This window comes from Capricornis sumatraensis, chromosome 11 (assembly GCF_032405125.1).
Source record: "Capricornis sumatraensis isolate serow.1 chromosome 11, serow.2, whole genome shotgun sequence".
NCBI classification, from domain to species: domain Eukaryota; kingdom Metazoa; phylum Chordata; class Mammalia; order Artiodactyla; family Bovidae; genus Capricornis; species Capricornis sumatraensis.
Window position 1 is genome coordinate 11776024 of NC_091079.1, and position 25945 is coordinate 11801968.

Below are 25945 nucleotides of genomic sequence, written 5' to 3' on the forward strand. Positions count from 1 at the left end.
AGTCAGTCTCAGTACATGAAGGATGACTTCCTTCTCTCAGTGCTACCAGCAAACCTCACCAGAACCTGGAGAAACGCTGTGATTATAGACCTACAGTCCTTGGGGACTGTCCATCATGCTCCACTGTGGCCATTTTTGGGTGTGTGTGTGTGTTTTCTAACCATCAAATCCATATCAAAATCATCCCTTTTGAGTAACCTTAACCATACCTTAGTACAGAGACAAAAGAATTGCTCATGCATCTTCAAAATTTTCTATCTAAAACAAGATTAGTTAAGTATGAGGAATGGGGTTATGCCGTGTGTAGAAGCACAAGTTAGGGAACAGCTTTAAGAAACAGCATCATATTATCTTTTACAGATAGGCCGCCCACCCTCTTATCTATACCTGTGATTGTATCATAGCCTCTCGTGGCACCTCTGCTGGTGTTTCTCCTTGCTTGGTGCCATTTGTTTTAATCTGTCATTTTCAGAGTCCAAGGAGTCCCCTTTGCTTTAACCTTTCCCTTTAGCATTGATGCTCCAACAATTGTCTTTAGAGGAGACCGGCTTTAATCTCAAGATCCAGTTATTAAAAGAAAAGATCCTATTTATTAACATGGAAAATACTCTTCTAAGTATCATTCTTCACTCCTGCAAGAATGATCTTTCTCACCTCTCTTCGAAGAATGCAGTGGACCATGACTATCACAAAGCCTTGTAATGAATCAAACACAGCAAAAAGTATCTGAAACAGGATGGAGCGTTTGTCTGTCATGGCCAGAACTGCAGACATCCACGTCAGAGCCAGAAGGGGCAACACCACACAGGAGCTCCAGAGAGACGCCCTGTTGGAAGAGAAGAAGCGACATTATGTAGCCGCAGGTATGCCTCAGGCCATAACCTAATCCCCGTTCAACAAAGCATTCTTGTATGTGGCACCAACATATTAACTTGGAAGCCACAAAGCAGATAAGATTTCAGTTTTACTTATTTTTTGATAAGCAATCCCACAATAGTTATAAAAGCAGTTGCAAATTACAAACATTTACGTATGTTCTTAGTTCTAATATTAGCGAATATGATTTATTTTCCATCATAGCATTTTCTCACATGCACGGTAAAACATTTGTAACAAGAAGATGTAAATGATTGGGACTAACATGGCATTACTGGCGGTGGTGGCTGATAAAGCTGTTGTTGAAACTACTCCACACTTGGCACATTTGAGCGTCAAACCGCTATGAGGCTCACTCATCTGACTGCAAACAAACAGAACACCCACAAAAAGAACAAAATATTGAATTGTCACCAAAAAAAGTTGCTGCTATAAGTTAGCTTTTAAATATGATTTCATGCAGAAAAGCATATTTATCAAAGAGGAATTCTCTCGGTCGTGTTTAAAGATGCATTTACACTACACATTATTTTTGTAACATTTACCTCTTAATAATATGGGCCTTTGTTACATGCAAAGCATATTTTGATCATTTATACCACAAATGGGCCTTGTATCTACAGGTCAAAGTTGCCCAATACACTGAGTTAAACGTAAGTATGTATTTGTGTGGACATACAGTGAAAACCCTTTATTCAGAACCTTGATAATCAAACAGGTAAGGATTCCTAGTTTCAGAGATTTTCAATGTCATTTACAAGAGGAACATAATATCAATTAAAACCTTCTGAAATACACACAGGTATCTCAGAACTCCAACATAAGGACATACATATTATAAGCTTTTAGTCCTATGAGGAAGATGTAGCCTTTAACCAAACATATTTACATTTTGAAATTTCATTTAGCATCAATGAATTGATCCTATATTTTAGGATGATCTGAATATAGAGATTGATAAATTTGATGAAATATTAGTTGCTAATAAACAGAGTGACAGTTTCACTTTAGTAAGACACATTTAATATAGTTACTAAGTTCAAAACGTTCTTTCTGAACATTTTGTCAAAGACATAATATAATAGTTTTTGAATGGTATATTCAAGTCTAGAGGATTCTGTGGATAAATTCAGACACACGATGTAGAAAAACTTGACATATTTTTCTTTAGAAAAGAGTATTTTGTAAACGAATGGTTTAACAGAACCTTACCCTCTTAGGAGAAACCAAAATGAAATTATTTGAATCAAACTTGAAAACACCTTGAAATGATCTTCTGTGGTCTCTCATCCATTACCAAGTGATGTTTATGTGTAAAATACAGGCTTTCCCTGTATTTCGACATTTTAGGAATCAGTGAACTAAAATGTATTGGAATGGGTGAATTTAATTCAGATGACCATTTTATCTACTACTGTGGGCAAGAATCCCTTAGAAGAATTGGAATGGCTCTCATAGTCAACAAGAGTCTGAAATTCTGTTCTTGGGTGCAGTCTCAAAAATGACAGAATGATCTCTGTTCGTTTCCAAGGCAAACCATTCAATATCACAGTAATCCAAGTCTATGTATGCCCTGACCAGTAATGCCAAAGAAGCTGAAGTTGAACGGTCCCATGAAGACCTACAAGACCTTCTAGACCTAATAGCAAAAGAAGATGTCCTTTTTATCATAGGGGACTGGAATAAAAAAGGAGGAAGTCAACAGATACCTGGAGTAACAGGCAAATTTGGTCTTGGAGTACAGAATGAAGCAGGGCAAAAGCTAACAGAGTTTTGCCAAGAGAACATACTGTCATAGCAAACACCGTCTTCCAATAACACAAGAGAGGACTCTAAACATGGACATCACTGATATCCATACTGAAATCAGACTCATTATATTCTCTGCAGCCAAAGATGGAGAAGCTCCATACAGTCAGCAAAAACAAGACCGGGAGCTGACTGTGGCTCAGATCATGAACTCCTTATTGCCAAATTCAGACTTCAATTGAAGAAAGTAGGGAAAACCACTAAACCATTCAGGTATGACCTGAATCAAATCCCTTATGATTATACAGTGGAAGTAACAAATCAAATCAAGGGACTAGATCTGCTAGACAGAGTGCCTGATGAACTACGGACGGAGGTTCAAGACATTGTACAGGAGGCAGTGATCTAGACCATCCCCAAGAAAAAAGAAATGCAAAAAGGCAAAATCGTTGTCTGAGGAGGCCTTACAAATAGCTGAGAAAAGAAGAGAAGTGAAAGGCAAAGGAGAAAAGGAAAGATATACCCATTTAATGCAGAGTTCCAAAGAACAGCAAGGAGAGATAAGAAAGCCTTCCTCAGCAATCAATGCAAAGAAGTAGAGGAAAATAATAAAATGGGAAAGACTAGAGATCTCTTCAAGAAAATTAGAGATACCAATATGCAGGTCAAGAAGCAACAGTTAGAACTGGACATGGAACTATGGACTGGTTTCAAATTGGGGAAGGGGTATGTCAAGGCTGTATATTGTCATCCAGCTTATTTAACTTCTATGCAGAGTACATCATGAGAAACGCTGGACTGAATAAAGCACAAGCTGGAATCAAGATTGCCGGGATAAATATCAATAACCTCAGATATGGAGATGACATGACACCAAAATTATGGCAGAAAGAGAAGAACTAAAGAGCCTCTTGATGAAAGTTAAAGAGGAGAGTGAAAATGTTAGCTTAAAACTCACATTCAGAAAATTAAGATCATGGCATCTGGTCCCATCACTTCATGGCAAATATATGGGGAAACAGTGGAAATAGTGACAGACTTTATTTTTTTGGGCTCCAAAATCACTGCAGATGGTTACTGCCACCATGAAATTAAGACACTTGTTCCTTGGAAGAAAAGTTATGATCAACCTAGACAGTATATTAAAAGCAGAGACATTACTTTGCCAACAAAGGTCCATCTAGTCAATGTTCTGGTTTTTCCAGTAGTCATGTATGGATATGAGAGTTGGACTATAAAGAAAGCTGAGCACCAAACAATTTATGCTTTTGAACTGTGGTGTTGGAGAGGACTCCTGAGAGTCCCTTGGACTGCAAGGAGATCCAACCAGTCCATCCTAAAGGAAATCAGTCCTGAATATTCCTTGGAAGGACTGATGCAGAAGCTGAAACTCTAATACTTTGGCCACCTGATGTGAAAAACTGACTCATTTGAAAAGACCGTGATGCTGGGAAAGATTGAAGGCAGGAGGAGAAGGGGACGACAGAGGATGATATGGTTGGATGGCATCACCGACTCAATGAACATGAGTTTGAGTAAATTCCGGGAGTTGGTGATGGACAGGGAGGCCTGGTGTGCTGCAGTCCATGGGATCACAAAGAGTTGGACTGAACTGAACTGCTCAGGTTTTCCAAGTAGGTTTTTTAAAAGACTAATATTGTGGTGGACCTGTAGTACCATGTTTAAACTAAAAACGGTAGAACAGAGAAAGTGACAAGGGGCTCATAATTCAGAATGTCTGGTTTCTTTTAAAGAGGTGCCTTCATTGGTGAATCGAACTTTGATAAGATGATAAATATGAAAGTTATTAAGGAAGCAGATTAATCAGTAGACCCCACGAGAAAGATCAAAACTCTCAGAGTTAGATGTGGGGGTGGAGAATATGATTCTAAACTATTCACTTTACTAATTCAAAATAGGGCAAAGGTACTAGCCACAAGTATCCAGACTTTTCCAAGGAATAACTCATAACAGTCTACCCAGTTTGGTTCATGAATGGTTCAAGAAGTGGCCAGTGTGTTTGCATCTGCTCCCAGGAGAATGCCTATACCAATATTCTTCACATTATATACTTCATAACAGTAGATAAGAAAGTTCCATTGCAGGAAAAAAGAAAATGAAATATCTTGTTTGAGATGTTCTAAAAAGACACATGTCATTTTATCTTATGTTCACTCTTTTCCAAATATCACTTAATATAAGATATGTTGATATTTGCAATAAATTCCCCCTTGGTAACTAACTATACTTTATGTATTAGAAAAAGTTATACTAGTTTGGGTATTACAAAACTTGTCAAATTATTGTATTATTGTTTTAATATTCATTCACCCATTCTTTTATCAATCTTTATTGAGCATAAACTATTTGCTTGGCAATAATTGACGATGAAAAGAAGAAAGGAGATTAAGAAGTAGGTAAAATGGGGGGAGGAATATGTTGATACAATAGAACATGTCGCTCAGTCGTGTCCGACTCTTTGCGACCCGTGGACTGCAGCCCACCAAGCTCCTCCGTCCATGGGATTCTCCAGGCAAGAGTACTGGAGTGGGTTGCTATTTCCTTCTCCATGTTGGTACTATATTTGATTCCAAATTATAATGTTTCAAAAGAAACACTTGGTGTGTATAAATATATATGTGTGTATATATACACATATATATATATATACACACACACATATGTATATTTGTATTTATGTAGGTGTATATATATTCTAATAACCTGAAATGGTCTAAATTTACAATTAGAGTATCAATTAAATTAATCAGTTAGCTTCTTGACTGATGTTTCTTTAGATAATTCTGATTATCTGTTCTTCACTGAAGTCTGTGTTATTGGCCTCACTGCTTCTCTGGGAACTAAAAATTCGCTGCAAATGTTCAGATCTGAAAAATTCATTCAGTCACACATTGGAATAGAGAGCAAATGTCAACCTTTAAGCTAAAATAGCATTTTCTGTTATAAAAAATTAAGCCTAGAATCATTAATTTATTAATAATCTTTTTCTGCTTTGGACAGTAACCAACATTCTGATGTTTTAACTTGTGTTAACTTTATTTGTATTTCTCTAGTAGTGGCCTTTGAACATGGAAAAAAAAAAAACTGTTTGACTCAGTTTTCCCAGTAAAACAGATGCAACTTCTATGACATTTTTAGAAACAGGGATTTTAAAATTAATATGTAGACTGAAATGGATAATTTCTATATTCATAAAGATAATGTCATTTCTCCTAAACCTATGTTCTGCCTTACAAAGAGTTACATGAATCAAACTGCATATTACATATAAAACAATCAAATGAGAAAAACAATACTGACTTTAATAAATCCTTAGCATTATGCTTATTCTGATAATTTCATCTCTTTTTCTTTTTTTCATCTCTTTTTCTGATCTCAGTGTCATGAATAGTGGTATCATGGGTGCTTGCTTGACAGAAGTTCAGGGTCCTTTGCAAACAAGCTGTCTAGCCTGGCTTCTTCATCTCACCCATCATACCAAGAGTCACCAATGGTGAGTGAGTGCTTGCTTGCTATGTGCTAGATACTCTAGTGAATGCTTTACACACATTTTTTTTTCATATACTCTATCATGAAGCAGGAGTTACTACCCCCATTTTACAGGTAAGAAGACTGAGCTGTAGAAAGATGAAATAACATGCCCAAAGACACACAGAGCTAAGAAATTGCAGAGCTAAGCATGATTAGCTGATTTTCTGAGCATGATTTTCTCTTTTACTTCTAAGCTTTATCTTAACCACTAACCCACTCCACCCTCAATTTTAGCAAGTAATTATACAACTTTACACCACTAGTGGCAGAAATGAGCTTCTATATCCAGTACCCAGTATGAACAATTTATTTTAACACGATTAACCTAGGCAGAAATAACTGAAGTAGCTGTTGCTCCAATTTAACCACTTCAAACTATCAATTAATAGTGTAAAACTTTCTAATTTAAATGGCATAGGAAGCTCAGTGTCTATGCAAGCTCAAGTCTGCCTGTTTCAAGTTGCCTTAGAGACTTATCTGAAATGAAAGAAGTCTCCAGATGGGAAGTGATTTCCGCTCAGAAAGGAATCGCCAATTATGTGTTTATTACATCATTGCAGTTCTAATGTTTGATTTAAATGATATCTAACTTCATACTGAAAGCCATTAAACCTAATCTTTTAATAGGGGGAAAATGCCCAGCCTATCTTGTCTCTTAAATTCTTACATGGATTATAAACACACGAACGATTTAAAATTCCCACCAGCCAGTGATAAAATACTATGACCATTAAGGATACCATAGATTATTAAAGAAATGAGAACATCTGGGGTAAGCTTTGAATGGGGATACAGTTAAACAGAAAGGGGAAAGCTATAAACTTTTTACAAGAAAAGATTCAAAGGGAAATTCAAAAACATTACTATTTCATTCAAGGTTTTACAAATTTATGAGTTAATGATATAACTTTAAAAAGATGCTACCAACCTGCTTATAAAATGTTATTGTCATTAGATATGGTGATATTATAACAGTAAAATTAAAGGAGATATTTTGCATTATTTTATAAGTGGTTAAAATGTACAAGTGAAAATTATGAGTAACTTTCTAGCAAGTTATAGTGAAAATATCATAAAAATGAAAGTATGATAAAACTAGTGCTTCCTAATTATTTCAAGTGAAGAATTTTTCTGATATATACAATGAACAAATAAAATGCAATATTTTTGCCCTACTAAGTTTTGCTTGTCCTTATTCTGTCATGTCCCATACTGATATTAGGTTCAATCTATCCTCCTGTCCTTTGTGACTAAAACTAGGAGGTCTTTGAAACTCTCACCCAAGAACAATTATTTCAAGTCTAGCCTTAATATTTAATCTTCTTATCTTACACACAGGCAATACACACAAACAAATCAGATTTTCTTAATGGACTCTTTAATTATTTTCAGATTTTGCTGACACCTCTTAAGAATAGCCCATTGGAAGCTCGAATGGCATAGTCCACCATACACACCAGTTTCTCAAGAACAAAATCCAAGGCCCAGTCAAATGCAGTTGGTGATCTGGGACTGGTGTATGGGACATGCTGTAAACACCCTTCAAAATCCACCAATTGCAGCTTACCCGGCTCTGTGTTTGAGCTTTTTATCTAGGATCCCATCTCTTGAAACAAGTTTATTAAATACCAAAATGCCAATCACCATGTTGACCTGTCAGACAGAAACAAAGGTTGAAGGGAATCAGGTCCCTGATTTTTCTTGAGAACCCACTTTTATCCATTCACAACCTTGGCAGAATTCTATACTCGCAATGGTAGTGACCGGAAGCCCTTCTCAAATATTTTATAAATGCATACAGGAAAACAGGGCAATTTACCAGTAGTGTTAGTGTCCATCTCTTAAAGGATTCTCGTGAGTTGGCTAGGTGGGTTACTTTAATGCTCTGAAGTATTTTCGGCCCATTTACTGTCCATGTTTTGCAGTTAACACTGAGGAAATTAATATTGCACGGCCTAACTTTTAAATTGCCATATTATGCCAATCTAGCATTCTTTTCTCTGAATAATCCCTGAATAAAACAAATGGACTAATGAGCTTTACACTATGTCTGGGTATCAGAAGATTATGTCTTGCAAAGTGCAGCCAGGGTGAGTCCTGCCAGGCAAAGGTGCTAAGGTTTGTCATTGCTCGGAACTGGGAGAACAGAATGCCTCAGTTCTTCGTGCTGTGCAACTGTTTTCTCCCATGAGACTGGGGGCATTTTAACGCACCTTGGTTTTCTGGACAAAGGGGAAAGGCTATTCAATTCACCAGCATCCTTTCAGACGGACACTTACACTAATTTTTATAATGTGCTCTATTGAACCAGTCTCAGCATCTCTAAGACTCTTCTATCCATTTAAAAGGTCTCTTGCATAACACAGCTGAGATGAAATCACACATATTCATCTTTCTCAAGTCAAACTGTAAAATGCTGTAGAGAGAGCTGTGGTCTAGTTGTAGCGGCTTTATTATAAGTGCGCTGGGTTCTCTAGCCTACTGGCACTTCCTGATAAAGGAATCCAGTACAATGCTGAAACCAAGATAATCGAGGAAAAATATTTTCTCCTTTTTGCCTTCCTGTCCCTTACCCTCCACGGTCAAAAGAATCTTGGTGCGACACCCACTGCAAATGGTGAAGCCTGTACATTGCAACTAGTAGCTTGTGAAAAATATGTTTTAAATGAAGCAGGATGACTAGTTAACAAAAAAGAAACTTCTACTTCTCCAATATACTTTGAGCAGATGGAATATAAAGCTAGAGTCTGCTTAATTACTGGTGTAAAGAAGATCCAAAGAAACTGTTAGGTAAAGACTTAGAAGGGGCCACTCTTCATAGCTCCCTAACAAGATACCATTTGATCAAGCGAAAGACTGACTCATCTTCGTATATCTATATTTGAACTAAAAAAAAACTGTATTCTGTGGATTCTATTAATCTACAATTTAAACATGAGAGAATTCATCACCACTCCAAAGACCTTTTGTCTTTCAATTACACACATACTCATTGTTTCTTCACTTTAGGGTTATGTGTATATTAATCTAGAAGCCTAGGGAAGTAATTCAGTCGATTAAATAAAAATTCAATGCAGTGGCTAGAACTATGTCTGAGAGTTTTAGTTTTCCTATGCTCTTCTAACACTCATGCCTAGATTGTTCTTGTAAATCACCAAGTTTCTGCTCCCTTTTATAATTTAGAGGAGGAAGAACAAACTTTAAAGAAAGAAAACCACACAGAGCTATTAAGAAAGATATCTCCAGCTTCCAACTTACTGAATGATTCAAGAATCGAAAAGGTAACTTTTCAATTAGAAATCTGATTGTACAGTGAAATGCATCTTTGTATTTAATTCAGATTGTTTCTTTTTTCTCTGACATTTTTCAAAGATTTATTAGATAAGAAAGATCTGTAATCAATAAATTCAGAGACACAGAGGAAAGGCAAGTTTGTGGAAAATTTTCATGTTCCTATAAATAAACATGCAAAGGAATTCTTTTGTGATTCAAAAAAGAAAAATTGGTAAAACTTCATGCATAAATATGGTAGGGGTTCTCAACTAGAGGGGGGTGACTTGTACCCTCAGTGAACATTGCAAAATCTCTGGAGACATTTTCTGATTATTACAACTTGAAGGGTACCATTGCTATTTAGCAGGTAGATGCCAGTGGTTCTGATAAATACACAGGACAGCCCCACAACAAAGAAATGTCCAGTTCTAGACATCTGCAGCAGTGAGGAGGAGAAACTTTGACACATGAACATACACTTTCTTGTTGATATCTGGTGTCAGCCCCAGACACCAAATTAAGAGATTTGAATAATTCTGTAGATCATATTATGAAGTATAAAGGTGTAATAGTGTAAAGGTGAAATAATAATATATGAGGAAATTCTATATGTTAACAAGGAAGAATTTACTGAAACTTACTCACACTTCTTCACAAATGTGAAATTCCTGAAAGAGAAATCCCGTACTCTCATGCTTAGTATTCGTCAGGCTTCAAAATAAGAATATTTTAGTGTAATAAAGCACTGGATAGACGTCAACATTAAAATTTAAGTAACAATTCATCAAACTTTAAAATTTCTGCACAATCAATACGGAAGTGTCACTCTAATGGAAGCAAAGTAGACTTTCTTTGTTAAGAAAAACAATTAAGCTGATTTTGGTGTTTACCAGGACAACAGCAGCTGCAGGTCCCACAAAGGCATAGAGTAGACCTCCTTCAAGAGAGAGCCAGCAACTGGAAAGAACATCAGATAAAAACTAACACCAATTAGTGACATGCATTAGATCACTAACGTGTGACACAAATAGTTTGGACTATGTGCTTAGTCTTGGAATTCTGGCATATTTCAAAGGTTCATAGTTTTTTTAAAAATACATGGAAGATATGAAAAAAAGCTAAAATTAGCATACTTCGTGAGTAACATATACCACATACATCTCACAGGAAAGAAACTCTGATTATGAGGCTTTACTGTCAGGCAGTTAAAACATTTTCGACAAATTACTGTTGCAGTGAGATTTTTACAGTGACTTGCAGTACAAATGTAACTATTAAGTTATGCAAAATGCTGCTTTATATCCATTATGGAATTTTTCCAGTATACTCTAAAGCAGGAACAGTGTGTTTTTAGAGACTTATACATGCCATTTACCTGTTCTTCCTTGAGGCCATTGAGATAGTGGAAGATACTGGTTTAAAAGCCATCATTGTAGGGAACAGATAATCTACATTTTGCATGTTTTTTTTTTTTTCTTTCTTCCAATTTTACTTTTTCCCAGACTGCTAAAAAATCACTAAAGATAAGCTTTTGAATGAAAATAAGTCTAGCTGTGTTTGTTTCAATTACTAGATTCCCCAAGAAGTGCAGGTTTTCATGGACAAAGACAGTAACCATTTAGGTACAAATGCTCATTCTGTCACAGCAAAGGACTGTCAAGAGGTCTTCCGGATCAGAGTCATGTCTACCACTTCATGCACCTCTCCTTGACCTCTGACCCTTTCATATTAGCTCTCAGTCCCCTGAATCAGCATGCTGCCTCCAAAATGAACAGCAATCAACAATCAACAATACCTGGGGCTTCCTTGGTGGCTCAGTGGTAAAGAGTCCACTTGCCAACGCAGGAGACCCATGTTCGATCCCTGACCCAGGAAGATCACACAGGCCACAGCGCCACTAAGTCTGTGCGCCACCACTGTTAAGCCTGTCCTCAAGAGCCCGGGCGCTGCAACTATTGACCCCACGTGCTGAAACTACTGAAGCCATTGCTCCCTAGAGCCCATGTTACGAAACAAGAGAAGCTCCCCCAGTGAGAAGAACCACAGCTTGAGATGAGCTCCTGCTCACCGCCACCCGGGAAAAGCCGTGCAGCAACAAAGACCCATCACAGCCAAAATAAATAAACAAACTTATTAAAAAGAATGCTTAACAATACTGTTCTCTTCTAAGAACTTTTTTATATTGGCTGTGGTGGTGGTTACATGATTCATGCATTTGATAACTCACAGAATTATATACATTTAATAGTGGATGCTACCATGTAAGTCAGTGTGTGTGTATGTGTGTGTGTGTGTGTGTGTGTGTGTGTTTTCCAAGTCTGCATCTAGTTATTGCTCCTTGGTCATAACAGCAAATTAATAAAATTCTATTTTCCCACTTTGAGATCAACAATTTAATGTCTATTTTTAAAACAAAACACCTAGAGGAAAAGCCCTTAGGTATGATAGAACACTTCAGTTTGGTGTCTCTAAGACTGCCACTAAACTTCTGCAGTTTTGTGTAAATTCATCTTCAAATTGGTACTCTCCTGCTTGTACTGTATTCATTTTCAATCATACACTCCTTGAGAGCTGGAACTGTGCCATCTATAATCCTACTTCTTTCCATATCCCCACCACAGTGGCTTTCAAAAAGAGTCATGCTATTTTGAAAAATAATAGATTAAAGATAACAGTGGTATAGGAAGACAGCTCTACAGCATATACTATCAGTTCCATCCTGTAGGTTATATGAGAAAAGTGCTCTGATGATGTGAGTTCTTGCAATTCTTTGGAAGTTTCCTTGGGATGGCAGGTCCAGTGGTGTCTCTTGGCACACTTTCTACTTAGATGAACCCACCAAGGGCCTAATTAGCCCCAAATCCTATCTCAAACCCGAGGATAATTAAATAGGACATCTCCTTTTAAGACTTACACTTCTAACAAGATGCCATCCTTCTCCCCATTTCTCAGCTGTCTCCTCTACTTTAAAGAGCAGATGAAGCAAAATATGAGACTGTACTGCTTTCCATTTGAAATATTACATATAAACTTGACAAATTCTCCCACAGAATGTTCTCAGTATTACAGGTCTGATTAGGGTAGGCTGGTACCACATCCCCCTTTTACTCCCTTCTAATTTCTTCTGTAGCCTGGGCATTCTATAATGTGATCTACTAATCCCCTGGCCTTTGAATTTGAATACATACCTCCCTAATACAGTAACAAAACTTGAAGTAACATGATAAAATATGGTTGCTGCCAGTATATATTATCATCTGTGAAATCAGAAGCTCAGATCAGAGTCCTATTTTAAAATGTAAACATGTCAAGATTTATCCAGGTCTTTAAAAATGCATCTGAGATGGAACATGCAAAGTAAATACAGAAATATTTTACAAATTATGATTCTACTTAATCATTAATACTGGAATGACCTATATGGGAATATAATATAAAAAAAGAGTGCAAATGTATATATATATATATAACTGATTCACTTGTTATACAGCAGAAACTAACAGAACATTGTAAATCAACTATATTCCAACAAAAATTAATTTCAAAGAAAGAAAGAAATTAAGACTCTGGTGTTACAAAGAAATGGGAAATTGAAAGAATTCTGAACAGCCCTGCAGCATTTAATGCCGAACTTTTGTGCATTTAAGGCACCTTACATCATTCCTCGTAATGTGACTTCAACCACTGTTAATGACTCAGTGACAGAGTACAAGCCATCAGCAGTGCCAGCCAAGACTAATGAAGCATATTTGACAGTTTACTTAATTATAAATAAGATTTATCACCGTGGACGGACTTACTAGTGATCAGTGCCATATCCTTTTGTCCTGGTGAAGCCTACGGATGTGGCCACCACTAACGCCGGCAAACCTGCAAGAAAAGCATTGTCACATTTCACATTTGGCTACCACCACTGTGCACACAGGCTCAAGCAAAGCCAGGAAAGACCTGGGACTCCAAAACTGGAGGAACTACCTATGGATGGATCACTTTCTAAAGCAATAGAAATTTTTTTCCAAGTACAAAAATATGAGCATGATAGCTGGGTTTTTAAGTCAGTGCATTTCTCTGATGTTGCTCGGTTACCACTGCATTTGACATGGGTTTAAAAGAAACTCATAACAGAGATTTAGTATATCTTTTTAAGTTATTTTTTCCCTAGGGGTTTACATTCCTATAAAGGAATTTATAGTTATAAAATCAGAAAGGCAAAAAAAAAAAAAAGAAAACAATGGACGTTCTGGGGTGATGCAATATCACGGAAGTGGAATGTACAGTTGACCTCTTATTGATCCACATCAAGCTGTACTTGTGATAAGACAGAAAAAATATATCTCATCATTTAACTCTTTATGATTTACTTATACTAACAAGAATGTAGGAACAAGGTTAAGGGGCCTGAGGAATGGGCTTCCTACCCATCCTCTTTTCACAATCCTGATTGAAGGTCAGAGATTTATACCAATTTTTCTTCATGAACCTCTAGGTAGGTAACACTCCATGCCTTAGTCCCTCTTGGCATTCAAGTGCCAGCATCCCTGCAGCAACTCTGACCTGACATCTTTTACTTTATGCTTCTATGAATCATGCTTACCTTGCTCAAGTTCAACAGAAACTCCCTGTGTTTGGTGAGTGGGATTCAGTCTGACATAAGCTGCTAACTTTTTTTTTTTTAAGTTCTAGAAGACCATGCTTTTTTTCAGGAAGCCCATGCTTGTTTTTTTTCCAATTGAAAAGTTCATCTTCTGATCATCGACCTGTGTCCCCTCCACTCATCATTTTCCCTCCTATCATTTTTCCTTATTCTGGCTATTTTCTTCTGGAAATTTTCAAATGATACCACACCCCTTCATGAGGTTTAAATGATGGGAACTCCAAGGGACACACATTTTTTAAAAACAAATACTGGTCTGTGTGTGTGTGTATATATAATATATACATATACACAAAATATATAAACTATATGTGTGTATGTATATTTATACATGTGTATACATACACATGTGCATGCATGTGTGCGCACACACACATATGTAAAATATCTCCTCCCTTTTTCTTTTCTTCCTTCTGTCCTTCTCTTCAATATAGTTGACTTTTTTGATTGACTAGACCAAGTTTGTCAGAAAAAAATCCTCCTCTGGGTCCTAAGCTGAAAAGCTAACAGTCTTCATTCCATATAATTCAGATTAATTTTTTTCTAAATGATTATGTTGCCCTTTGCCATCATGAAACTCATATGCCACTGTTCTGCCCACTCTCAGACTTCCTCACAGTCTAGAACCATTGGTTTAGCTTTTACACTACCCAGAATAGTTTAATATTAGCTATAAACCTGGAGACCCTATAAAGCTGTACACCCTTCTCCTCAAGATCACCTTTGGTGATGATGTTAAATAATTTAGCTAAGGTTCCTGTAAATTGCTATTCTTCATACTTCAAGGGAAGTCTTCATTTCCCTACATACTGTAGTTCTTGGATCTAGTCAAACCCTGATTCAATACCATTCCAGCTTTAGATGGTCTTTATCATGAAATTCAGACAAAAACTGTAACACAGTGTAAGAATATTGCATTCTCTAGTCTCTTCTTAATGGCTTTCCCACTTGCCTGTGCAGACATAGAAGCCCCTGGCTGAAATTTGATGGATAACCTTGGTGTTCTTGGTCTTGTGTTTTTCTAGAATGAATTATTCTGACATGGTAATAAGTCCACTTATTTGTGATTCTTCAGGCTATCTTTGGTCCAAATTTCCTCATTTTTTTTAGTGCAAGTCTTTTGAAACTCAGCGACAAACGTGAAAAAATCCTGAGCTTTTCCTAAAACTAGTTCTTTAATTAATTAATTCTAATTAAACTAAAGGAATTCATTAATTCCAGTTAAACTTTAGAACTGGCCCTCTGAAATGTATAGGTCCTCCAGATTCCCATTTCATATGGCACTGTGCAAGGAACGTTTTCTAATGAAAAATTAATTCATCCTCATCCTGTCAGCAATTTTTGTGTTTCCTTTGAGAACTCCATGGACTAGCCATGTGGTTTCATTCATGGTCTAAATGGCTTTCTCTTGTGTCGTGAATAGCTCTCTTGAAATGGACTCTTCAAGGCTTTCTTGTGGGCAGTACAAGGTTAGTGTATAAGACAAGAACATCATGTTTTGAGCACTGAACTTCTTAAGACATTTTGCATTTTCAGAACCTATAGTAGAGAATACTTTTGATTTCTTGCTTGTAGATACCTTAGATCTCATTTACTACCATGTGGGCACTATTGATTACCAACTGACCAGCTACGTGGCCATCCAGTATTCACTCTTTTTAAAGTTCCACAACCTCAAAGAATGTTCCAATATGACTAATATACTATATTTCCACTTCGACATACTGAATTAGACACAAAGAAAAATAGCCTGGGGATAATCACAGTTTCCAACTTCATTCATTACAGCAGTGTTCAAAGTCATTTTAACAAGAGTACAAAAGGGAATAGCAATATGCTTACCCCATCCAAGGCACAAAAAGCGTTTCCTTATAAGCCGTGTTCTAATTTTTCCGGTTACAGCCATATATGATTGCCACGCTTCAGTCAAAACCCAACAGAATGAAGCCAGGAAGAAAAAGTGCAGAAATGCTGTGGTGGTCGTACAGATGCTCTGTGGAAACAGAAAAGACTCAGCTCAACACGGTGGAGGATCATGTGTCTTTCAGGGGGTTGTTAATCTCCAACTCATTGCTTTTACTTCAAATACCTACTTCTTTGTGACAGAATAATTGTTTACAGAAATTAGAAACCCTGGAGTCTTTAAGTGTACAGTATCTTACAGAATAAAAGTTCTAATGTCATTCAATTCTTTATGAGAAGAAGCTTGAATGTAAATTTAAACTCAAGGGAGATTAAAATTACTACTTTCCTTGATGTTTTTTGTCTTGAATCATAATTATGGGGATGGTCCTTTCTTTGGTTTAATATAAGTTACAGACATCTTGCATAATTCTTTTGGCTACACTGTTCATCCCTCCTTTTAAATCAATAATGCTTTGCTGTTTTATCTGCTGATGTTCAGATTATATCACCACAGTTTCTCAAAAGAAAAAAAATCACTTTGCTTTTAGACAATGTGATATTCAAAGTATAAGAGCAAAGTACAAAATGAGGTTTGACTAATAGCCTAGAACACAAATAACATATGTATTTTAAAGTACTCAATACATTGTGTGTGTGTGCACAGTCGTCAGTCACGTCCGACTCTTTGCATCGCCATGGACTGCAGCCCACCAGGCTCCTCTGTCCATGAAATTTTCCAGGCAAGAATACTGGACTGGGTTGCCATTTCCTTCTCTAGGGGATCTTCCCGACCCAGGGATCAAACCTCTGTCTCTTTGCGTCTCCTGCCTTGGCAGGTAGCTTCTACCATTGCACCACGGGGGAAGATACTTACTTAACACATTGCTCTGTGCTATTATATTATAAGGTGTGTCATGATCAAATGATTTTGAAAAACTAATCTAGTCACTGGCCATGATTTCATAGATATGTTTCTTTCTGTACTTAATCAATTAACTGTGTCACCATTAGTTACTTATGACTCATCTGCAAAGATGAGTAGCTTCATTTGGCTAAAGGCTGCTACTTGCTTCATTACTGGTATAATTTCTTTGTGTAAATCTTGTTAAAATGTAAGTCTTTGTAAACTTTCCTTTGTCAGTTTCAGTCTTATTTCCAAAAATTGAAAAAAAGGAAAACATGGAGCTACAAAAAAGATCACTAAAATCTCATAACAAAGAATTAAAAGTATTAATACAATTCCACCCTTCTCCCTCCACTCTGATCCACTGTCTTTAATACCTTAGCCCAAATTATTCATGTTTTTAATTCTTTCAAAATTCACCAGATGTTCAGTCCTTCTTATCCTACAGAAAGACCTTGATCATGTTTATCTCATCAGGTTGTTTTAATGAGGAGGGATAATATGCAGATGCTGAGTAGGACTATAGTAGGCACTCAGCAAGTGCTTAACCAATTATGACCATAGCCATCATTATTTTAAGTAGAACAAAAAAAAGGTGTTATCAGTTTTCAGCATGGGGTTCCTTATCGCATGTGGTCCTAAATATACTTGCTGCTTAAGCTTATTCTTATAAAACTAATAATTTTCAGTCTGAGAAAGTCATGGATTTCCAGCATCCTCTTCCTCATCAGTTTACTCCTGTTTCAGCCAGAATGTAGGCGATTTACCCAACTCTGATTCCTTCTGTACTTGAGACACTGAGACTTTTTCCAAGTTGAAGTTTAGACGTCTGCAGGCTGCTTACTTTGCTCATTCCTGATCTGCAGTCTCTTGCAGATTTGAACTTCAAAGATAACTTTTCATTCAATTTCTGGACTAGTTACACGTTCTAATTTATGTGTCATTTCTTTCCATCCTTTTGGATCACCTCAGTAGGTTGTGTTTATTGATTTATAAACTGTCAATACAGGGTTATCTAAAACAATGTAAAATTCTGAATTATTTAAATGCTAAGTTTTCACTTTCCTGCATTGGAGAAGGAAATGGCAACCCACTCCAGTGCTCTTGCCTGGAGAACCCCAGGGACGGGGGAGCCTGGTGGGCTGCCATCTATGGGGTCGCACAGAGTCAGACACGACTGAAGCAACTTAGCAGCAGCAGCAGCAGATGCATGGAAATTTTGTAAGAAATAATAAAATGCTCAAGATCTCAATACAGAGACTTTTAATTTGCTCTCTCTATATTATATTTATTACTTTGGGATTTTCTTTAATTCTGATACAAATGGACATACTACTAATAAAAATAATCTGGGGCTATTGACATTCATATTTTAATAATTCATGTCTCTCTTTACAAAGATATGGCCACAACATGTAGGGGAAATAAACAGTAACTAGAGAAGTAAGACCCTATGGGTGACTGCATTCTACTATGGTCAGGTGAATATTCATAAATGACTAGAAAGTGCTCCAAGTATGGAGTTAAGCTGTCTCAACCTAAGCAAAGTGTATATGTGAACTGAGAGGTCTAAAGTCAAGGGTGTAGCAAAAACCTATGATGCTGGGAGAGAGAAGGAGCTACATTCTGCTTTATTATCATATGAAGGGTCAGTATAAAGTCAGATACCACACTTCATGAAACACACATTGATCTTTCTACTGGTATGGCGAGGGAGGAGGGAGGGGGGTTCAGGATGGGGAACACATGTATACCTGTGGTGGATTCATGTTGATATATGGCAAAACCAACAAAATATTGTAAAGTAATTAACCTCCAATTAAAATAAATAAATTTATATTAAAAAATAAAATAAAATGAACAAAAATATAAATAAAGTACAACTTTTATAAATAGCAGTCTTCAAGTAAAGTCTGTTATTTGCACATCTGTTACATCAGTTTCCACAAAGTGGCTATTCTAAGTTTGGTGCTCAGGATTTTTTAATTTCTTCTCTGGTAGAACCTTAGTCCCACCTCGGTAACCCACAGAGATCAACCATCCTTTGGATCCTGCAGATTTTTCCACTTATAAAGTCAAACTTTGGCGTTCCTTTTCTGCAGATGGCAAGTGTTGACATCTTGCCATCTGCTCACCTCTTCCTACCCAGATACACTAAGGTGACCTTTGCTCTCACACTGTCTTCTCATTCAGCCTGTGTGTCTGCTCTCAGCTCCACCGCAGCTGGGAGTTCACAGCTCACCACTCCGAACACAAGACTCACTAGCTCCTCCAGCTCTTCAGTCAACTTTTCAACTCCTCGCCAAACCTCAGTGTGGTCCTGCTCTACAAATGATGAGTGTTGCTGACAAATATTAGAAAGCTTGGAAAGGTACTTAAATTGGCAAACTGATGGTAGTTTATACCTATAGACTTCACATACACTCTTCATCCCAAATCCATAGGAATGATAGAAAATGTTTCATAAAATGACTGGAAAGAAAAATATGTAAACAGTGGTAGACTAAATACTACAAGGAGTGCCTGAAAAACAGAAAGCCAATGAAGGCGGGATGAATACCAGGGTTAAAGCCATCCATTAGGAGCAGAGATTAAGACGTGGAAAGCAGGAGATTTAAGATATATGGATGGCACAGAAGTACAACATCTGTTTAAAAGTATTTTCAGAGGGGAGAAAAAGGGAATTCTGGGAAAATGGAGCATTTAAAGAAATCTTATGGGGAAATTTCTCAATAACATTAAAGATTCTTTAGCTGCAAGATAGCTAACACACACACACACACACATACACCCACCCTAAGATATATTGCAATGAAATTTGTGAACATTGGTGGATTCATGTCAATGTATGGCAAAACCAATACAGTATTGTAAAGTAAAATAAAGTAAAAATAAAAATTTAAAGTATAAAAAAAAAAGAATAAAGAGAAAATCTTAAAAGCTGTCAGAATCAAAAGAAAGATCACTTACAAAAGGATAAGAATCAAAATGACATCAGACTCCTTGTGAGCAACCCAGGATACAAGAAGACAATAGACTATCTTCAATACTTTAAGGGAAAATAACTTTGTTGAATTCAACACATAGCAAAACTATTATTCAAGAAGAGGTAGAAATAAAGATATTTTTAGAATGATAAGGAACTTTGAAGTTTATTACCTTAAGATTCTCTCTGAAAGAATTGCTAGACAACATAAACCAATAATAATAAGAAATCCAGAAGTGCAGAATGAGACAAAAGCTAGTCTCATGAATATCAATATTAAAATATAGTAAGTCTAAACAAATGGTCATTAAACAATAAAAAATATATTGATAACATAGCCACTTGGTTATAAAACTCAATTTATATCCAAAAATAAACTCAGTCTTATTTTCTTTGCAGGAATATTTCAGATACTGATTAACTCTAGATTAGAAAAGGATGTTTGAACATCTATGTTAATAATGTTAAGGTTACCACAAAACGCAGGAACAAATAATATATTTGCAAAATAGTAGAAAAATAGAACTAAGAAAAATTTACCAGTCCAATTAAAGGTAAGCAAAAGGACAACTAGAAAATATAATAAACAGAAAAATCAAATGATGGTACAGAAATTTCCAATTACAGAAATCACAATAATTAGGAGTGCTTTAAATTCACTAGTTAAAAGTTAAGAATTTTTATCCTGGATAAAAAAATCCAGTAATGAATTTATAAGAGACCTCAAATGCAATGACATAAGAAGACTGAGAATAAAGAGATGAAAGAGCTATATTAAGCAAATGCTAATATGCAAAAATCAGATGTCACGATGTTAATATTGAAAAGAGCATTAAAAGAGATGAAGGACTTTTCATACTGACAAAAGGAGCAAGCCATAAAGAAGTTTCCAAAGTAACATATATCTATGAAACTCATAAAAATTTTCCAAAGTCAGTTCAGTTCAGTCGCTCAGTCGTGTCCGACTCTTTGTGACCCCATGAATCGGGGCACGCCAGGCCTCCCTGTCCATCACCAACTCCCGGAGTTCACTCAGACTCACATCCATTGAGTCAGTGATGCCATCCAGCCATCTCATCCTCTGTCATCCCCTTCCAAAATATATGGAACAAATATACAGATATACTGAGAAAACTGCAAGGATAAATGTCAAACTAAGTTTAAAATGAAATACAACCTATAGCTCTCAGAAAGTCATGGAAAAAGTGGAGAAAAATAGTCATATGGAATACTATGACAATCATAAAAGTGATTAATCTTTGAAACATATTATAGATAAGAAACAGAGCATGTGCAATTCTTTAAAATGCAAATAGAACATTTTCAGAAGTTAACTAGTCCTAGGACAGAAAGGAGAATAAGATAAACTTCAGAAGTTTGATAACACATAGAACATTTTCACAAACTATAGTACAATGAATTTAGAAATCAACATTAAAATTCTGTACATCTTGGGGGGGGGACTTTTAATAACTAATTATTTAAAGAGAAATTAATATCCAAATTACAAACTATTTAGAACTGAAAAACAAAAGAAAAATTTGTGCAATTTTGGTACGACAGTACTCAGGGTTGTAAAAGCTTTAGATAGAAAACAATACAAAATGAAAATAAATAGGCCACTTAAAGAAATCAGAAGGAATTTAACACAGGCAAAAGCAGAAATTACAAATGAAAAATCTTAAAGACAGTAAAATTGACCCATAAAATCTAAGCTGATTTGAGAGGCTGATAAAGCAGCTAAATCTTTGGCTATTGTGATTTTTTTTTGAGGGTAGAGGAGAATGAAAAATAAGTGACATTGGGAATATAAAAAGTTTTTTAAATTATCATAAAAGAACAGCAGGCACTGTATATATAAAATTGAAAACCTACATAAGATGGACATTCTTCAAGGAAAACATAAATGATCTAAATAAGACTGAGGGATGAAATATTAATCTTACATAAAATGGAAAGTTAATAAAATGTAATAAAAGAAATCTTCAAAAGTGATAAAAATTGCAGAAAATTTTACAGGCAAATTCTAACAAATGTATATATAAGCCCCATTTTATAAAATATCACCAGGTCAAAAAAATTTGAAAAAGATTAGATGTACCTGACTCATTTGACAAGGCTAGTATAACAATGACACCAAAATGAACAAGAAAAATATAAGCTTGATACTTTCACTTATCTATATAAATGTGAAAATATTAAATAAAAGATAAAATCTATAGATACAGAAAAAAGATAATAAATCACTATCAAGTAAAAGTGTGTTTACTAAACCAAGATGATTTCAATATTAAAAATGTCCTCAATATAATTTATTATATTAACAGACTAATGAAGACAAGTGATCATATCAATCAATGTGAAAGAATTTGATAAAATTCCAGTTATCACTCAAAATATCTTCATTACATATTATAAATAAAGGAGAACATTCATACTTCATAACTATTATCACTCCAAAACTATGATGAAAATTGTACTTAACAGTGAAATATCAGAAGCAGTCCCATCATAAATAAAAGCAGTATGGCCAACATCACCTCAACTATTCTAAGTTGTTATACGAGGTCCTCACCAAAAGAATACAAGAGAAAGCAATATGAAAGGAAGAAATCATATTGTCATTATTTTATAAATATATCTCCTTACTAGAAAACACAAGAGGATCAATTTTTTTAAACAATGGAAACAATAAGGAGAATCAAGAATGTGGCTGGAAATAAGATCAGCAAAGTTGTGTTGTACAATGAGATCAATACACAAAACTAACTTCCTAATGCACCAACAATGTCCACTGGAAAACGTAATATAAAATTTATAATGAATCATGAAAGATTCATATCTCTTCTCCCTCCCAAGCCGTGTTGAAATGACCAAGTTTCAAGCCCCAGGAAAAAAAAAAGACTAGGTTGTAGATAGGAGTGCTGACATTCAGAAGATGCTGAGGGAAGAAGGGGTGACTGACTTAGAGTGGCAGAGAGAGTTACATCCTAAGTGCTTGTAGGGGGTAGACAGCGGGGGTGGAAATTAAAACTGTAATGGAGCCAATTCACTCTCAAGACCTTCTGTGGTTTTAACACTTATACATAACGCTTTACTCCTCCAGAAGCAGAAGGAGGACCTAGTTTTGCATGGGACTGAAAAAGAGCCAGGCTGGCTGAAAAATCTACATACAGAAGAGCTGAAACTGTTCCCTTCCTGCTCAGGGGAGCAGTGAGGTTTAGTTTCTGGAAAATTCAGTGGCTGGGTTCTGAATCCAGACACCAGTTTCATTAGGGGTACAAGGCAGATACAAATGTCTGCATTAACTATTGGCTCCTACCTCTAATTCTCCTTCATTTCTACTCTCAAATTGCCAGCAGGTCAGAGGATAAATTTCTCCCCAAAAGGGGAAAAGTCTTCATACTCTGGTTCATCTTTGATTAACGTACTACACGACCTTTCAAAAAAAATCCATCTACCCTAGTAAAGAGCTTCAAGTCACTTTTGAGGACCTTGCTTTTATATACAAATATACAGTCAAGGATAATCAGATAGCTGAGGTTATCTTCTGACATGAGAGGAAGAAAAACAAAGCCAAGCAAAAAAAAAAAAAAGAGGAGTGAGGAGAGATAATAGGGGCAACCAAAAAATAAAAACTTCTAAAACAGATTGAGTTATTCAGAAGCTGATAAAAGATATTGCACCAAAAACCAAAATCGCTAGGGAAAGATTATCAGATGAAAGAAAAATTCCTTATTCATATTAACAACTACAAAACACCTCAAATACATTTAAAAAAATGTACAGGAGGTTTACATAGAAAATTATAACACTTAATAGAACATTAAACGACATTACTAGCATGTGAGATTAGTGCAATTGTGCGGTAGTTTGAGCATTCTTTGGCATTGCCTTTCTTTGGGATTGGAATGAAAACTGACCTTTTCCAGTCCTGTGGCCACTGCTGAGTTTTCCAAATTTGCTGGCATATTGAGTGCAGCACTTTCACAGCATCATCTTTCAGGATTTGAAAGAGCTCAACTGGAATTCCATCACCTCCACTAGCTTTGTTTGTAGTGATGCTTTCTAAGGCCCACTTGACTTCACATTCCAGGATGTCTGGCTCTAGGTGAGTGATCATACCATCATGATTATCTTGGTTGTGAAGATCTTTTTTGTATAGTTATCCTGTGTATTCTTGCCACCTCTTCTTAATATCTTCTGCTTCTGTTAGGTCCATACCATTTCTGTCCTTTATCGAGCCCATCTTTGCATGAAATGTTCCCTTGGTATCTCTAATTTTCTTGAAGAGATCTCTAGTCTTTCCCATTCTGTTGTTTTCCTCTGTTTCTTTGCATTGATCACTGAGGAAGCCTTTCTTATCTCTCCTTGCTATTTTTTGGAACTCTGCATTCAGATGCTTATATCTTTCCTTTTCTCTTTTGCTTTTCACTTCTCTTCTTTTCACAGTTATTTCTAAGGCCTCCCCCAAACAGCCATTTTGCTTTTTTGCATTTCTTTTCCATGGGGATGGTCTTGATCCCTGTCTCCTGTACAATGTCATGAACCTCCATCCACAGTTCATCAGGAACACTATCTATCAGATCTAGTCCCTTAAATTTATTTCTCACTTCCACTGTATAATCATAAGGGATTTGATTTAGGTCACAGCTGAATGGTCTAGTGGTTTTCCCTACTTTCTTCAATTTGAGTCTGAATTTGGCAATAAGGAGTTCATGATCTGAGCCACAGTCAGCTCCCGGTCTTGTTTTTGCGAACTGTATAGAGCTTCTCCATCTTTGGCTGCAAAGAATATAATCAATCTGATTTCGGTGTTGACCATCTGGTGATGTTCACGTGTAGAGTCTTCTCTTGTGTTGTTGGAAGAGGGTGTTTGCTATGACCAGTGTGTTCTCTTGGCAAAACTCTATTAGCCTTTGCCCTGCTTCATTCCGTACATATTCCAAGGCCAAATTTGCCTGTTACCCCAGGTGTTTCTTGACTTCCTACTTTTGCATTCCAGTCCCCTATAATGAAAAGGACATCTTTTTTTGGTGTTAGTTCTAAAAGGTCTTGTAGGTCTTCATAGAACCGTTCAACTTCAGCTTCTTCAGCGTTACTGGTTGGGCATAGGCTTGAATTACTGTGATATTGAATGGTTTGCCTTAGAAACGAACAGAGATCAAAGAATCCTCAAACTACTGCACAACTGCACTCATCTCACACACTAGTAAAGTAATGCTCAAAATTCTCCAAGCCAGGCTTCAGCAATACATGAACCATGAATTTCTAGATCTTCAAGTTGGTTTTAGAAAAGGCAGAGGAACCAGAGATCTAATTGCCAACATCTGCTGGATCATCAAAGAGGCAAGAGAGTTCCAGAAAAAAACATCTACTTCTACTTTATTGACTATGCCAAAGCCTTTGACTGTGTGGATCACAATAAACTGTGGAAAATTCTGAAAGAGATGGGAATACCAGACCACCTGACTTGCCTCTTGAGAAACCTATATGCAGGTCAGGAAGCAACAGTTAGAACTGGACATGGAACAACAGATTGGTTCCAAACAGGAAAAGGAATACGTCAAGGCTGTATATTGTCACCTTGCTTATTGAACTTATATGCGGAGCACATCATGAGAAACGCTGGGTTGGAAGAAGTACAAGCTGGAATCAAGACTGCCGGGAGAAATATCAATAACCTCAGATATGCAGATGACACCACCCTTATGGAAGAAAGTGAAGAGGAACTAAAAAGCCTCTTGATGAAAGTGAAAGAAGAAAGCTCAACATTCAGAAAACTAAGATCATAGCATCTGGTCCCAGCACTTCATGGGAAATAGATGGGGAAACAGCGGAAACAGTGGCTGACTTTATTTTTCTGGGCTCCAAAATCACTGCAGATGGTGACTGCAGCCATGAAATTAAAAGATGCTTACTCCTTGGAAGGAAAGTTTTGACCAACCTAGACAGCATATTAAAAGGCAGAGACATTACTTTGCCAACAAAGGTCTGTCTAGTCAAGACTATGGTTTTTCCAGTGATCTTGTATGGATGTGAGAGT

At 36.4% G+C, this 25945-nt stretch overlaps 1 protein-coding gene across 1 annotated transcript in view; it reads right to left on the reverse strand.

Moving 5' to 3' along the window:
* The window catches only part of ADGRB3 (adhesion G protein-coupled receptor B3), an 878910-nt gene that overhangs the window by 49393 nt on the left and 803572 nt on the right, over positions 1 to 25945 (reverse strand). Inside the window, exons 19-24 of the mRNA XM_068984093.1 lie at positions 15947 to 16097; positions 13251 to 13320; positions 10341 to 10407; positions 7745 to 7830; positions 1142 to 1240; positions 655 to 826 (exon numbers count right to left, since the gene is read on the reverse strand). Coding sequence (XP_068840194.1) covers positions 655 to 826; positions 1142 to 1240; positions 7745 to 7830; positions 10341 to 10407; positions 13251 to 13320; positions 15947 to 16097 — 645 coding nt within the window. The remainder of the gene's footprint in view (positions 1 to 654; positions 827 to 1141; positions 1241 to 7744; positions 7831 to 10340; positions 10408 to 13250; positions 13321 to 15946; positions 16098 to 25945) is intronic.